Below are 15,520 nucleotides of genomic sequence, written 5' to 3'. Positions count from 1 at the left end.
CCACCAGCTACGGCATTCAGGATTCTCTCACGTGGCAACGTTTCTTAAATAGGTGGCCAAAGCCAGAGGAAGAGATGCTGTCTTTATTAAAATTCCTTTGGGCGTGTCCACTGACTGACAGCACGTGCTCATTAATATAACCGAGCAAGCATCCTCCCTTCCTCCTGCACGCGAGACAGATACTGAGAAGTTGGCCTGGCACCAGCCTTCAGGATGTCAGAAGCTGCTGTCCACATGTGGCTGCTTTGACCTGAGGCCTTTTGGGGCACTTGGACAACCAAATCTTTTGAAATAGGGACTGAGTCGGCCTTGCTTCGTTCACTCAATGGTGGTGCAGGGGCGGGGCCCTGTCTGTTATCCTGCCCCCAAGTCCGGCCCCCTTGGCTCTTCATGGGACGCTTGTTACAAATGCAGGTTCCCAGACCCCATCCTGCTCTCAGAATCTCCGGAGGGGCTGGGGGCTGGGAATCTGAATCCTTACCAAGCTCCCCGGGCGTTTCCGCTGCCTTCTGAACCTTGGCATAGTTAAGAAAGCCTGGGGCTGCCCTGGTGGCGCAGTGGTTGAGAGTCCGCCTGCCGATGCAGGGGACACGGGTTCGTGCCCTGGTCCGGGAGGATCCCACATGCCGCGGGGCGGCGGGGCCCGTGAGCCATGGCTGCTGCGCCTGCGCGTCCGGAGCCTGTGCTCCACAACGGGAGGGGCCGCGACAGTGAGAGGCCTACGTACCGCAAAAAAAAAAAAAAGCCTGGATCCATCCGTTTTTAGGAATAAACAAATGAGACCCTTGGACTGAAGAGCCCTGGGTTGGGACGCAATGGCTCAGGAAGGGCAAGAGAAAAGGGGATCGTGGCAGTGTTCACGCAACGTGACACGGAAGGCGTGTGCGTGCGTGTTCGTGCACGTGCACGTTCGTGCGCGCGTCTGCGTGTGCGCGTGTGCAGACCTACGCATGCCTGTAGCCCAGCCTTGGGGGGCGGCTGTTGTCTTTGCTGCTTCCGCGTTCATAGCCAAATGCTTTCATCGTTCCTCACTTTATTACGTTTTGCCAAGAAGTTCAGCTTTTACTAAGAGCACCCGGGTTTATGGCAGCAATGTTTCTCACAGTGTTAGAGATAAAATATCAAGCTAATAACAGACTGCCTGCTAATGTGAATCGCACGAGGAAGGCAATCTCCTTCGGAAAGAAGTCCTACCAGAGAATGCAAAGTCTTAAGATTTTGCGAAAGCAGTTGGTGGGATTGGATACACTTTGTGCTTGCTAAGAAGATGAAATAAATGGTTTGTGGTAAGTGGTAGCAGCTGCAGAAAAGAGCGTTTTCCTACACCTGCCATTTCCTAAGGGACTAGGGGCTCCCAGGGGCTCAGGCAAAGGGCCAGAAACTTAACTGTGGGGTTTAAGGAGAGACTTCTCTTCTCTGCCCCTCCCCCTCGTTTTAGTGCCACTTCTCAGCCTCAGTGAATGCAGGAAACCAGTTGGTTTCTCCCACGTGTTCTAAAAAGGAGCCCATTAAGGGATAATGGGGGACCTGGGAGGTCTGTTGGCAATGATTTCTGAGATTTCCCTCCCCTCTTAGTCACATTCAGGCACCTGCTGGGCAAACCTACTGCTGCCACTTGTTGCTGGGAATTTTAACAAGTAGGGGCGGGTGCTGGGACTTGAAAATACCACGGGTTGAAAGGATGCTGCTTTTCTGTGCATCAGATCCCTGGAGACAGGCCTTGATCATCGTACTTATTCTGTAACTCTGCAGGGCCAGGGGTGGGTTTTGTCACACAGGAACTTCTGAGAAGGTGCGCATGTTATCATATGGAAAGGCTGTTAAAGGCTGTGACTCTGTCCTCCGGACCATCTAGGGAGCTTAAGAGGTGATGCTCAGGAGAGGAGAGGCCATTGGTGCCCGCTCAGTAATGAGGCTCTGAAACTGCTGACGCACACTGAGATCTGAAGCAGGAGCAGTAGGGGAAAGGAGCATCGTCTGATGCATTGTTGCCCAGTGCCCAGAAGGCATCAGGGCCACTGGTTGGTGTCCGGCTGCAGCCTTGACCTCTGCTTTTGCCATCTTGGGGTCACCAGAATCAGATACCCATCTGCCCAACACCAAACAACTGGGCCAATTCTAGGACGAATTCAGTATCCTTTTTATCTCCTCCTAGAAGATCGGTCCCACCTTCATAACCTCCCTCCCCACCTGGTCCCCTGGTCCTAGGCCTACCTCAATACCTCACACAGTAACTTGCTTTCCATTGGGGGAAAAAATGGAAGGAACTGTCAGACTTTGTGTGAGTCAAAGTCAGCCTGAGAAATCATCTCATTCTCTGGAACAGTCACAGCGGTCCTGTGGAATAGAGAGGGCAGGTATCACGGCCTCCACTTTCTAGGTGAGGAAACAGGCTCAGAGAGGGTACTTGGGTTACCTACGTTCACACAGAATTCACAGTACAGCTAGGATGAGAAGAAGTCTTCTGACTCTCGAACTTTGGTTCATCCAACACCCCCCTTAGCCAGGAGAACCTTGCACTGTTACTACACCGTCTGCACAAGCTCAGGTAACTCTGCCCAAACCACCTAACCCAGCAAACCTCCATGCCACAAGACACGTGGTTGGGGCATGGATAGCCCTGAGACTAAACGTCTGCCAGCAAGTGGGCAGGGGCCGGTGGGATCCTCCATTTAGGACATCAGTGGGAGGGGGTAGGAGAGGGTGGCAAGCAGGCAGGGGCTTGTCCGCTAGATGTGAGAAGAGAAGCAGTCCCATTTTTGTGTGCAGGGCAGGAAGGAGGACTTTGCTGACAGCTGGGGTGATGCATGGTGAGGGAGAGTGCATGGTGTGTGAGCAGTAATGTGATAGAGGGTGCACATTACGGGCAATTACAATTTGAATAAATTATCAATGGAAAGAAATAGAGGAGTAGAAAGCTGTTTTATTAACCCCCTGAAGTTACGTTCACAGCATTTTGAAAAAGTTTATCAATTGCTGTGAATTACTAGCTCAGTGACAAAGGCGGATGCCGAGAGAATGCCTGATTGCAGCTTCTGCAGCAGGCGATGTTTTATGGGATGATTTAAAACAACAGTCTTATGGATTTTAAAACATCAAAGGAAGAAGAAAAAGAAAGCTCAGGGAGCCTAGTGGATTCACCTGCCCGTGAGCAAACTTTGCTATAAATCCTACCTGTGATTTTTCAGTTTTATCTGTTTTCCTTCTTTTGATATTGTACATTTCTCTGGGCTCACTGCCTGGGGCTAAGATGTGTCCTGTGTGTTATGCCAAGGAGTGTTTTACCAGCTCGCTGCGTGGATGAGAATAGAGCTCCAGCTAGAGATAAGACGGTGTATAACTACTTTCTAAGCTGTTGTCGTGCTGAAGTCTGCACACTTCCCCCCTCCACTCCCCTACTGCCGATATTTCTATTTCCAGATAACCAAAGGTGAGTGTGAGCCACTCATTTCTTCTTTAGGACTCCTGCAGAGCTCTGGTGATCTTGGCGTGTGGTGACTCTGTTCATGTGTTTTCTCTACCACCAAACTGGAACTGCTGAGGCCTCGGTCCTTGGGGCATGGGAGACAGCGTTCAGCTTGGAATCAGCATTCAGCTTGGAATCAGGAGCCCTGGGTTGTATTTGAGACCTGCCTTGGGCTGGCTATGGACTTAAGTCTATCAGAAGCCTGTGATTTCCTCACTGGTAAACCAGGTAAAAATGTCTGACCTCCCTGGCTCATAAGCTTGGGTGGTAGGATGTGAGAGAAGGGAGGTATCAAAGAGGGTGGAGTAGTTGTAGAGGGTGTTTGTGGAGGGGCAAAAGGGTGCTGGGATGATGGGTGCGTTTCGGATGTTACTTATCTCATAATTCTATGGGACACGTGTTATTCCCATTTTAGGGATGAGGAAACAAGTTCTGAGAGGCTGAGTAAATCACTCTAGGGAAAACACATTGGAGGTGATTGGAACCTAGATGTGTTTGGCTCCAAGGTTCATGTTTCCCCCCACACCAGGTCCTCTGTGTTTATGCTGATACAGAACTAATCATCGGCATCACCTGGGGCCAACATCAGCACCAACAGGAAACAGGTTAGAAATACTGCTTCTTGGCATGTCCCGCATCTATGCATTCAGAGGCTGCCGTTTAACAAGATCCCCAGGTGATTCCTGTGCACGTTAAAAGTTGAGAAGCAGGAGGCTAGTAGATGAGAAGTGAGGTCAAAGCAAAGCACCAGAAGGGGCTGTGTGCTCGGATTATGGTGAGGGAAGTATTTCTGACCAGGCTAGAAGGGAAAAGAGTAAATACCGGCCTAGTTCTGAGGATTTGCACGATCTGTGTGCTTGGGTAAAGGAGCCTCCCCACCTTGCATCCCATTGTGGTTAGGAGAGTCCAGGTAATGGGATAAAACAGGTTCTGGGTGAGGAGTGAAGGGGTACACACTTACTCTCTGCTCATTTGGACAGTTGTGGATGAAACATGGGACTGGAGGCACAAAACCGTTGTTTGAATTAGAATCCTCCATGGGTAGGCCAGGCTGACACTGGACAATCCCGTATCTGTTTCCTGTTTTGTCAAATGTGGTGGTAGCACCTCCTTCACTGGGTTGTGGTGAGGATTAATCAAGATGTGGAAGTGCCCAGCATAGCGTCTGGCTCAACACATGTGCCATGAGGCCCACTGCCCATCTCACTAGATGTGGCCTGGAAGTTTGCTCAGGGAACATGGAGGAAACTTAAGTCTTTTCCTCAATCTTTACCCTTCCTGGGTGCTTCTTGCCGATGGGGAAGGTGTTCGCTTGGAGTGGGGGCTGGGTGTCGGCCTGTAGGACAAGTGCTTCTCAAAGTGTGGTCCCTAGACCCACAGCGTCTGCATCACCTGGGAGCCTGTTGAAAATGCAGAATCTCAGGCCCCTTCCCTTGACCTGCTGAATCAGAAACTCTGGGATGGGATCCACCATTCCGTTTTTCACAACTTCTCTGGGTGACTTGAGAGCCACCACTTCAGCGGCTTGGAGATCACACACCTGGGAAGCGCCCTGTGGTGGTGGTGGGATGTTTGCGTGTACTTGACTCTGGAGCATGTCCTTTGAGGCAGACCCCAAGAGCTCCGGTGGGTACTGAGGCCATGTTACAATTAAATGATCACTCAGAGGAAGTCACAGGCAGCCAATTCATTAACCAGGAGCAACTTCTTGCAAATTAAAAAATGTTAATGATCAGTTTTGAAGCATTGAGAGTATATCAGGGACCACATGCCTGGAATGAACATTTACCATATGGTGCCTTTGGAAGCTAATATTGATTCTCATTATTTTAAATGATTACAAACATTGCAGGTGTTTTGTAATAATCTCCATTGTCTAATTAGAACATGCGTGAAACGAGCTCATTCCGCTGGCTAACGAATATTGATTTGAACTGCAGAGCCCTGGTGCAGGGGAAGAACTGGGGCTGCCAAGTTGCCAGCTAGTGCCAGCCCCCTTTCTCTGTAAATTATTAATCCTGGGGATACAGGGCATTTTGACAGGCAGGCATCCACGGGGGCTCCGACCTGATTTGGGCCTGCTCCAGCCTTCAGGGTCTACTCCCGTCAGGCAGTAAGCTGGGACATTTGGAATGAGCATGAGTACTTTTGTGGCCTTTTCTTCTTTTCTCATTCCCCATTTCTCTTCTTTCTTGTTTCCTACCTCTTCTTGATTTTAGAGCAACTCTATGTCTAAATGCTTTAGACATCTGCTGGAAATGGGTCTTACTTTAGATTTGAGTTACCCACGTCTAGTTAGAGGCTTTATGTCTTAATAGTATCTCTCCAGCAAGACTGGAAGCTCCTTGAAGACAGGCTTATGTCCCATCCTTAGTTTATGTTCTCCTTCAAGGCCTACCAAGTGCATTATAAATACCCCACAGAGGAGGGTATTGTTATTAGTGTTATTCCTAGTCATTGTAGAATGAATAAGACCACTTTTAGGATGATGCCTTGTGCTCCTTGTGTGTTTTCTGTATGCTTGCATATTTTAATTTGTTAATCTGACACAATTTACTGAGCATTCATTGAGGCACAAGGGAAGGAGCTTTATGAGACGTGGTTCCTGCAGACTGGAAGCTTGCAGCCTCCCTGGGGAGAGGGTGATTAGAATGTGATGTGCTAACTGCAGAAATGGTTTGAACAGGGCTCTCTGGGAGGCTGGGGAAAGAGCCCCGAATGCAGGCAAGAGGTGATGCCAGAGCCCAGTGTTGAAGAGCAAACTAAGTGGAGAGAGAGATGAGTGAGAGGAGAGTGCTCTACAAAGGCTCATAGGAGCTGGGGCTCTGGGACAGCAGTGTGGCCAGAGCACGGGGTGTGCTTGTGGGCGAGGGCAGGGACTGTGGCTTTTGGGGCCAGGGAAGGAAGCAGAGCCTGGGTTATGGAGGCCTTTGTATACCGTGCAAAGAAGCTAGGAGTTTATTTGAAGGCTCAGGGTCTATATTAAGAGAGTTAGATTTGAATGTCCTTTTATAGTTTTTAAAGATTTATATTTCAGAAAAATCACCCTGGTGACACTGTAGAGGTGGAAACTGGAGGCAGGGAGACCAGTAACAGCCTGTCCGAGAAGAGAGTCTGAGCCAGGCAGAGATGGAGGAGATACAATGTAGACATATTTAGGGGGTGAGGGTTTACATTCAATATGAGAACATTATTTGCTTTGCTTTCCTTGGTTATAAATACAATATTTACATTTTGTCACCTTTGCTTCAGATCTGTTTTTTGTTATAAAAATTTAAAAACTACAGGTGAAGTTTCTCTGCTTAGTTCCACCCATTGTTAAGAATCTGGTATGTGTCCTTACAGTTCAAACTTTTCTATGTTAGTCTCATACTTAAGTATTCATAAGCATTATGTAGTATTTATGGAAATGGTTACCATTGTTTCCTGCGAATTGGTGTGTGTGTGTGTGTGTGCGCGCGCGTTGACACGTTTAGCTCTAGCTTATCCATTTTGTCTACTGAACAGTACTTTATCATATGAGTAGGTATCCATTCTCGTGTTGGTGTACATTTAGAATGTTTACGGTTATTAGCTTTTACAAACATTTCAGCCAACGTGAACATTTTGCACACTTCTCCTGTGCATATGTACGCGGGTCTTTCTGGGATGTATACCAGAAGTGGGATTGCTGGTCTTAAGTAAGACACATTTTCCAATTTAGCACATTCTGCCAAAGACTCTCAGATTTGATTGTATCAGTTTAAACTCCCACCAACAGTGGACAGTCTCTTTCTCCATGTCCTCTGCAGCACTTGTTATTATGGGCCTTATAAAGGTTGCCACTCTTATGTGAATGATTTTTCTTTGCATTTCTTTAATTATCAGAGATATTCAGCAACTTTTCATGTGTATTAGCCTTAAAGTTTCCTTTTCTGTGGGTTACTTGTTTATACCATTGCTCATTTTGGTGTCGGGGGCGGGAGGCTTGCAACTCTTTTCCTTCCTGTTTTGTTGAGATATAATTGACATAAGCACTGTGTGCGTTTATGGTTCAACGTAATAATTTGACTTACGTACATCATGAAATGATGACCACAGTAAGTTTAGTGAACATCCATCATCTCATATAGTTACAAAATTAAAGAAACAGAAAAAAATCTTCCTTATAAGTTTTTTTTTTTTTTTTTTTTTTTTTTTTTCCGGTACGCGGGCCTCTCACTGCTGTGGCCTCTCCTGTTGTGGAGCACAGGCTCCGGACGCGCAGGCTCAGCGGCCATGGCTCACGTGCCTAGCCGCCCCGCGGCATGTGGGATCTTCCCGGACTGGGGCACGAACCTGTGTCCCCTGCATCGGCAGGCGGACTCTCAACCGCTGTGCCACTAGGGATGCCCCTTATGATAACTTTTAAGATGTACTCTCTTAACAACTTTCATATCTAACCGTGCAGCAGTGTTAATGATACTTATCATGTTGTACATTACACCCCAGCACTTCTTTATCTTATAACTAGAAGTTTGTGCCTTTGACTGCCTTCATCCAATTGTTTAATTGATTTGTTAGAGTTCTTTATATATTCTATCAGTCCTCTCTCTGTATATACATACATGCACATACGTATATAAAATATAAAATTTGTATGTGGGTATATATGTATAAATAATATCTTCTCTCATTTTATCTCATTTTCAAACTTTATGATATCTTTTTCTAAAAGGAGGTTTCCAAAAAATTGATGCTGCAAAGGTATTAATTTGGCCCTCCGTGAGATGTTATTTATGGCTTGTCCAAAAAATCTTTTACTATTTTAATGTCACAAAGCTAGTAGGCATGACCCTGTATATCCTTCTAATAGTCTTAAAGTTTTGCTTCTGACCATTAGGTCTCTCATGCAACAGTATATTTTCACATGTGTTAAGGGACATAGGGAATAGAATTCTATTTATTTACTTTCTTCCTTTAAAAGTCAATTACCCCACAACATTTATTGAACAGTCCATCCTTTACCCATGTAATTATAGTGCTCCCTTCATTGTATACCCAGATCCTCCATGGGTCCTCGTTTGAGGGCTTTCTTTTTCTGTGCATCAGTCTATGTGTTTAACCCTGAGCAGACACCGCAGTGTTTTAAAAAGCTCCACCCACACCGCTATCCAGCACCATCAGTTACCTTCTTCTGGTGATTGTTGAGAGCTCTGGTGAAGTCCAAGACTACCATGACCACTGTTGGGGAAACCTGGTTTCCTTACTGGGCTCCTTGGGGACATTTACCATCTGCACCTTCAGCAGGCATTGTGTGAAAATCAGAGCACAAAAAGCAAATTCTGGCTTTTTCACCAACTCAGATATGGTCTTGAGATAAGAGGTTTGCACTTGGCTGAGGGAGTGAGTGAAGATATAATCAGAAAAAGAGAAAGTCTCAGAGATTGCAGGCCTCTGTGACACCTCAGCCCTAAATGCAAGCAGAGAGCACACAGCTGGCTGCTGGGCCCGTGCTTGGAGAGCTTGCTGCCATCAGGAAGGCTCTGGGAAGCTACAGAAGTCAGACATCATCTTTCTCTACCTCAGGGAGAGAAGACATTGTGGCCTCCTCAACCCTGTATGTGACCCTTCTCACCCGTCTTGGTTTGCACTGACCAAAACTTCCCAGAGTGGCCACTCCTTTTTCCTTCCACCTGCAGAAGGGTGGAAGTCTTGCCTTTCCTCCTGGCAGCTCTCCCCTCTCAACACGGCGAGCCAGCCGCTCCGTCCGTTGGAAGGAGGCTGTGATCTGCCTGGGAGTTTCTGACTTGCTCATGACTGGGGAGGACAGATCCCACTCTCTGTCTTAAAAGTGTGCTAGATTCTTAGGTCTCGAAGGATCTGCCAGGTGATCTTGTCCTTCGTGTTTATACAGGAGGAAACTGAGATGAGGAGAGGTTCAGTTGCTCGTCTAGCCTGCAGTGCTGGGGAAAGGGGGAGGGGGGAGCCTGAGAATCCAGGTGTCCCACTCAAGTTTGCTTTTCAGTCGGCGGTTCTCCTGACTGGAGAAAAAAAGATTCTAAGGGAAAAAAATCTGCAGAACTCTTCTTATGTGTGCCTTTGTGGCCTTGAGAGTGTGGAGGCCTCCATGCTCTGGGACTAAGGGAGAGACTACATTTGCAGAGACGTTGGTTCCCGACAATAGGCAATTTCTGTATCCTCAGAGATGGGCCCCGGGGAGGTAGAGACTGAAATTCAGAGGGGGATAAAATAAACCTGCAACAATCCGGAAGTTCTGTTTTCTCATACAAAAAAGCATTTGGAGTGTCCTGGGAGAGTTTATGGAGGTAAACGTCACTTCACTCTAAAGTTATATTTCTTTAAAAGGTCATTTGTAAATCAGACCTTAAAAAATAGTCTGTTTAGTCCCAGTGATCTGCACTTCTATTTGAAAAGTCTTCTAGCTTCGTTTCTTTTTTTTTTTTTTTTTTTCTGCGGCACGCGGGCCTCTCACTGCTGTGGCCTCTCCCGTTGCGGAGCACAGGCTCCGGACGCGCAGGCTCAGCGGCATGTGGGATCTTCCCGGACCGGGGCACGAACCCGCGTCCCCTGCATTGGCAGGCGGACTCTCAACCACTGCGCCACCAGGGAAGCCCTCTGGCTTCGTTTCTGATTGATATTAACTTGTTAGTGACTGTTCACGCTATAACTTTAAGTTCTTTTGTTTCAGCAGATGCTAATAGTTGTAAAGAAATTCTGGAAAATCTGTCTGAAGTGGGAAGCATCATTTGATATAAGAATAATCATCAAGCTTCCTTATGTTTATATCTTCAAAACAGGGAAGGCTCTGTAGACTTATGGGGTTTTGAAGAGGAACCGGCACAGCATCGTAGGCATTGCATTCTCCTGTACAGGCATCCCTTGTTTTATCGTGCTTTGATTTATTGTGCTTCACCAATAGCGTGTTTTTTACAAATTGAAGGTTTGAGGCAACCCTGTGTCGAGCAATTCTATCGGTGCCATTTTTCCAACAGCATTTGCTCACTTCGTGTTTCTGTGTCACATTTTGGTAATTCTTACAATATTTCACAGTTTCTCAATACTATTATATTTGTTATGGTGACCTGTGATCAGTGATCTGTGCTGTTACTGAATACTATTGCAAAAAGATTATAACTTGCTGAAGCCTCAGATGATGGTTAGCATTTTTAGCAATAAAGTGTTTTAAAATTAAGGTATGTATTTTTTTAGACATAATGCTATTGCACACTTACTAGACTACAGGATAGTGTAAATATAACTTTTATATGCACTGGGAAGCCAAAAACTTCATGTGACTCGCTGTATTGCTATATTCACTTTATTGTGATGATTGGAACTGAAACTACAGTATCTCTGAGGTCTGCCTGTATTCTGCTGGCACAGAACCCAGAGTCAAGGGCAGGGAACTTGGACCCTGTCTGTTGATGGAGAAGTATTAGAGAATGTGTGGTCGCCACACTTCCCTTTCTACCTCTTTTCATCTGAAAGGCTGTTGCCCCAGACTCTCCTGTCTAGTCCATCAATCTGTTGCAACCAAATCACCCATCTTTGAGAGCTGCAGAAGTCTTACATGCCTCTTTCTGTCCCCTGCCCAGCTGTGTGCTTGGAACTCAGTTAAGACAGACACAATCTCAAATGATCACTGAGGCAATTTTAAAAGGTATTGTTCCTCAGCTGTTGCAATACTTTGGGCACATGAGGGGTTCTAGGACCAGGTTCCTATGTTTCTAACACAACTTACACTACCTTTTGGCATCCAGTGGTAAGAAGAAAGGATTTTTTTTGTTTATTTTTTAAATTTTTTTTGCGGTACGCGGGCCTCTCACTGTTGTGGCCTCTCCCATTGCGGAGCACAGGCTCTGGACGCGCAGACTCAGCGGCCATGGCTCACGGGCCCAGCCGCTTCATGGCATGTGGGATCCTCCCGGACTGGGGCATGAACCCGTGTCCCCTGCATCGGCAGGCGGACTCTCTACCACTGTGCCACCAGGGAAGCCCTGTTTGTTTGTTTTTAATCTCACCTTGTCTAAAAGATGTGTGTTTGCTGAACATTCTCTCTTCACTGCATGTGACTGTTGTGAGATAAAAATTTAACCACCAGTAACAAGGTTTATGTGCTTTCGGAGGGAATAAGGACTAGAAAATTCTCCAGGGAGTTTCAGGCTTTCAATTGAATAAGATGTCAGTGCAAAGTAAGAGGACAGAGGTGGTGGCCGTTGAGGGGCAGAGGAAATCCACTCTCCATGGTGAGACATGAACAGCACACAGTGCCTGGGGATGATGCCGAGCAAGGTGACATGGATAAACCAGGAGACCTTACCTGGAACCAGGGGGAGCAGTAAGAGGGCTGTAGCCACCACTCACGTAGGAGCTCTACTCCCCTTTTGAAAATTATCCATCAAGCCAATAGCATCTCTTGCCTGGATCATGACAGTAGCCTCCTGATTGGTTTCTTCATATTTTTAACTAAATTAAGATTTTAAAAATAAAATCTTGTCATAAGACCTCCACCTTTCTCTCCTGCTATGAGCTTCTAAAACTCTTAGGATAAAAACAAAACCATAGCCACTAACAAGGCTTGCATGATCTCCCTCCTGCCCGTCTCCTGCCTGTCCTCCACACACCCCTGCCCCCGCCCCATCTCTCAGTATTCTTACCCTTGCTTTCAGGCCTCTAACCATACTGGCGTTTTCTTTAGGCCTCGTGTTAACCCACTTTCGTCAGCCACGTAGCCTGTACATATGCTGTTCCCTTTGCCCGGAATGCTTTTCCCGTTCTCGTTCTCTGAGATCCCATGAATTCATTGTTCATGAATCATTAAAGCACGGTTGGTGAGGGTGAGCCATTCAGAGAATCACACAGGCGTTAATACGAAAGGGTCTGGCAAGGTTACCTCCTGCAGCTGCTCCCAGTACCTGGGCAACAGCAGAGCGTCTTCGTCCCCATGTAGCGTTCAGATTTGTTCCACTGGTGCTGGAAATTGGCCAGACTGATGGTAACCTTTCTCTTCTAGGCAACCTTGGGAACAGGTGGTAGAAAATCTGAACTCAGTCCTGAAGGTATGCCTGAGACAGGAGGGGAGAATTAGAAAATGTAAATGTGGAAGGAAAGGATGGTCGTTGACACAGAAACTGTCTCACTTTGTCATGGGCTGAGTTGGCCCTCTCTCTTCTCAGGTGGTCTTAGCTTTCAGGCCTTAGAAAGTCACTTAATCCTAACTCCCTTGATTTTACCTAGATGTGATTTCTCCAATTCACCCAGTGAGAGCTGGAACTAGAACTCATGCCTCCTGACAACCAGGCCAGTTCTCCCGATGAGGAACGTGGGCAAGTCAGGAGTACGGGATATTCCAACGCTAGGCCTCACCTTAAAAGTCCTCAAGTCTCCAAATTGACATGTTACTCCATCTCAGAAAGGGAAAAGCTTAGGACCCCATCCCAGGTTTTTAGTGACTCCCATACCCCTTTGGACCCTGCCCCCTGCTTCCAAATTCTCTGCTTTGGCATTCACCCAGTCTCCCTGCAAGTGGAAACTCACTCTTCAGGGTGATGAACTGTCCCTCTCAGCCAGAACCTTGTTACTGGGGAAACCATCGCAGGCAGCTGACTTGGGCTCATTCAGATGCAGCTGCAGAGTCCAGGGCCTGCGCGAGGGCAACTGCTATCAGAGTGGTCAGTTTTTGGCAACTCTGGAGTATATTGTACCAAGTGGGACGTGGTAATTATGTATTTGTGGCTCTCATTATGTGCCAGTTTAGTTGTCACGGATTCATTGTAGTTTTTAAAATTTTTATTTTCTCTTTAGATCACTCAGCAAAAGAGGGAAATCGATGCCATAGGGCAGGTTTCTTTCTGGAAGAGGCATTCACTTGGGTGGAATAATACATCCAATGACGTAACGCCATTTGATTGGCCAGGAAGTTTCCCCTAAATGGTAGGGGTACAGCCCTGACATGGCTGCCTCTGGGCCCTCCTCAAGGGCCTGGAACTGTGGCAATACAAATATCTACAGCAAACAGTGAGTTGGGCTTGGCTTGGTGGTGTATACAATTTCTCCTGAAGAGAAGGGACTTAAAACTTCATTTCCATACTGGCCAATCCCCAGCTGTGGGACTGTAGGTTTTTGAAGTTTGACTTCTTTTCTAAAATTACACCTTTGCTCTGTCCCTTACTCATGACCACTTGGAAGTATGGCTTCTATTATTTTAAGCATAGCCAATACAGGAGGCTCCTAACATATGCATGGGATAATTTACATGGGGTGATTTTAATCAGGGAGAATTCCGTTTATATCGAAGAGCTGGACATTAGGTTTCTTAAGAGAGCAAGCTCTTTAACTGAGTCTCCAATATGGTGGATATGGTCAGTTTACATGGGGATTTCCGGGTAGTTCATCAATTGTATGGTGACAATGGGATAGTAACAATAGCTAACGTGATTAAGTGCTTCTGATGTGACAGGCAGCTCTCCTCAGCTTTGTCTACATCACCTCCTTCAGGCCTCACCTAGAGCAAGTTGTGGTGCTGTGCACCACACCAGAAAGGCTGCAGAGAGAGTCTCTGCTTAGTTATCAAGTTGGGTGACATGAGGAAGTTAAGAATATATGATGGAAAACATGGGTTCCAGATCTGACTCTGCTCTTACTGCCTTGTGGAACTTGGAGCCAGTCAGTTAAGCCCTTTGAATCTTGGTTTCACTTTGAGCAAAGTAGGCGAGACGTGAGTCATGTGTGTGTCGTGGAGTGCTGTGGTGCTGGTGGTAATGATGATGGTCGCTAAGGTAACATTACCTGAGTATTAATATGCTCACCGTGTATTAAATACTGTTCTAAGCATGAGGCATGGATTATCTCATTTAATCCTCACAGCAATTCTGTGGTACTTATTAGCTCCAATTTTTCTGGTGATGAAACTGAGGCACAGAGAGGTCATACAACTGATAATAAGTGGTAGAGCCAGGATTCTAATAATATCTACCTCCAAAGCATTTCCTGTCGTTCTGTTGCTGATAGGATCAGAATGAAAGATCTTAGTCCTTGCTGTCATACTGAGGGGGCACCACTGGAGGTCTCTGTAATTTGCCTTAGCCAGTATTGCTTGTCTAGAGACCACTATAAAGGAATTGGCTTCCCTCATGCATTTTGGGTCTTAGATTCCTGTGGGGAGCCCCACCTCTCCTCTTCTATACAGCAGCTCTTCTCCTTAGGTGGCTGGGTTTGTGGCGAAGAACTCTTGGGTAGCTGTGCTTCCGGCTGGGAGCTGCCCACCTATGCTGCTTGGATGACCATCCTCAGTTGATCCTGTCTCTTGGGATAAATCTCCAGCTTTGGGTTTGGTGAGGGTCAGATCCTCCTGCCTTAACTGAGCATCCCATCCAAAGCTCACTGTTGTTTGGAAGGACCTTGTGTCATGCATTGTTGAGAACATTGGATGAGTTCTGGGCCACTGACCAGACCCTAGAAGAAATCATCTAGTAGAGCCAAGAAAATGCAGGCAGGGGCCTTAAAGGAATTTAGCAAGGTCTCCATTGCTCAAGTTGTCTCTTATTTTTCATTTATATGGCAAAACATGCATTTATTATAGGAAGAGATTTTCATTCTTTTATACAAATAATATGAGCCAATTTACAGGAATGGATAGCTGGAGAAATGTGATTCGGTAGTATGTCATAAGGCTATAGTCCATTTTGTGGGACCGATATATTTTTTCCCAGATGGAATTTCTTAGTTAAAGAAAATAATTCAAAGCTGGTATTAAGTCAAATTCTGTGACAGGAAAGCAGTGGTTCCTAACCTTGGTTGCACATTGGAGTCAATGGGAAGCTCTAAAAAATTCTGATGTGTAGTTCTCACCCCCAGAAGGTCTGGTTTTCATTGGTTTTAGGTGTGGCCTGGGCATTGGAATTTTTAAAGACTCCCCAGGTGAGTGTAATGTGTAGCGAGGCAGGACGAGCTTCATGGGTAGGCAAACTGCAGTCACACAGAGCCCCATGCTTAGAAGGGCCCCGCACTTGGCCTAGTGCTCCACCGTTACCATCTTGGAATTCTTAATACTTTTTGAACAGGGATTTCACA

The 15,520-nt window shown here is 46.5% G+C and overlaps 1 protein-coding gene across 1 annotated transcript in view; it reads left to right on the top strand.

Annotated features, from left to right (window-relative positions):
* The first annotated feature begins 965 nt into the window (after positions 1–965).
* LOC307182405 (neurexin-3-beta) overlaps positions 966–15,520 on the top strand; it is a 1,521,800-nt gene continuing 1,507,245 nt past the window's right edge. The window contains exon 1 of the mRNA XM_079913629.1: positions 966–3,694. Within this exon, the coding sequence (XP_079769755.1) occupies positions 3,646–3,694 (49 nt within the window). The 5' untranslated portion in view covers positions 966–3,645. The remainder of the gene's footprint in view (positions 3,695–15,520) is intronic.

This window comes from Stenella coeruleoalba (assembly GCF_951394435.1).
Source record: "Stenella coeruleoalba genome assembly, chromosome: 2".
Lineage (NCBI taxonomy): Eukaryota > Metazoa > Chordata > Mammalia > Artiodactyla > Delphinidae > Stenella > Stenella coeruleoalba.
This window is presented reverse-complemented; position numbering and strand designations above follow the sequence as displayed.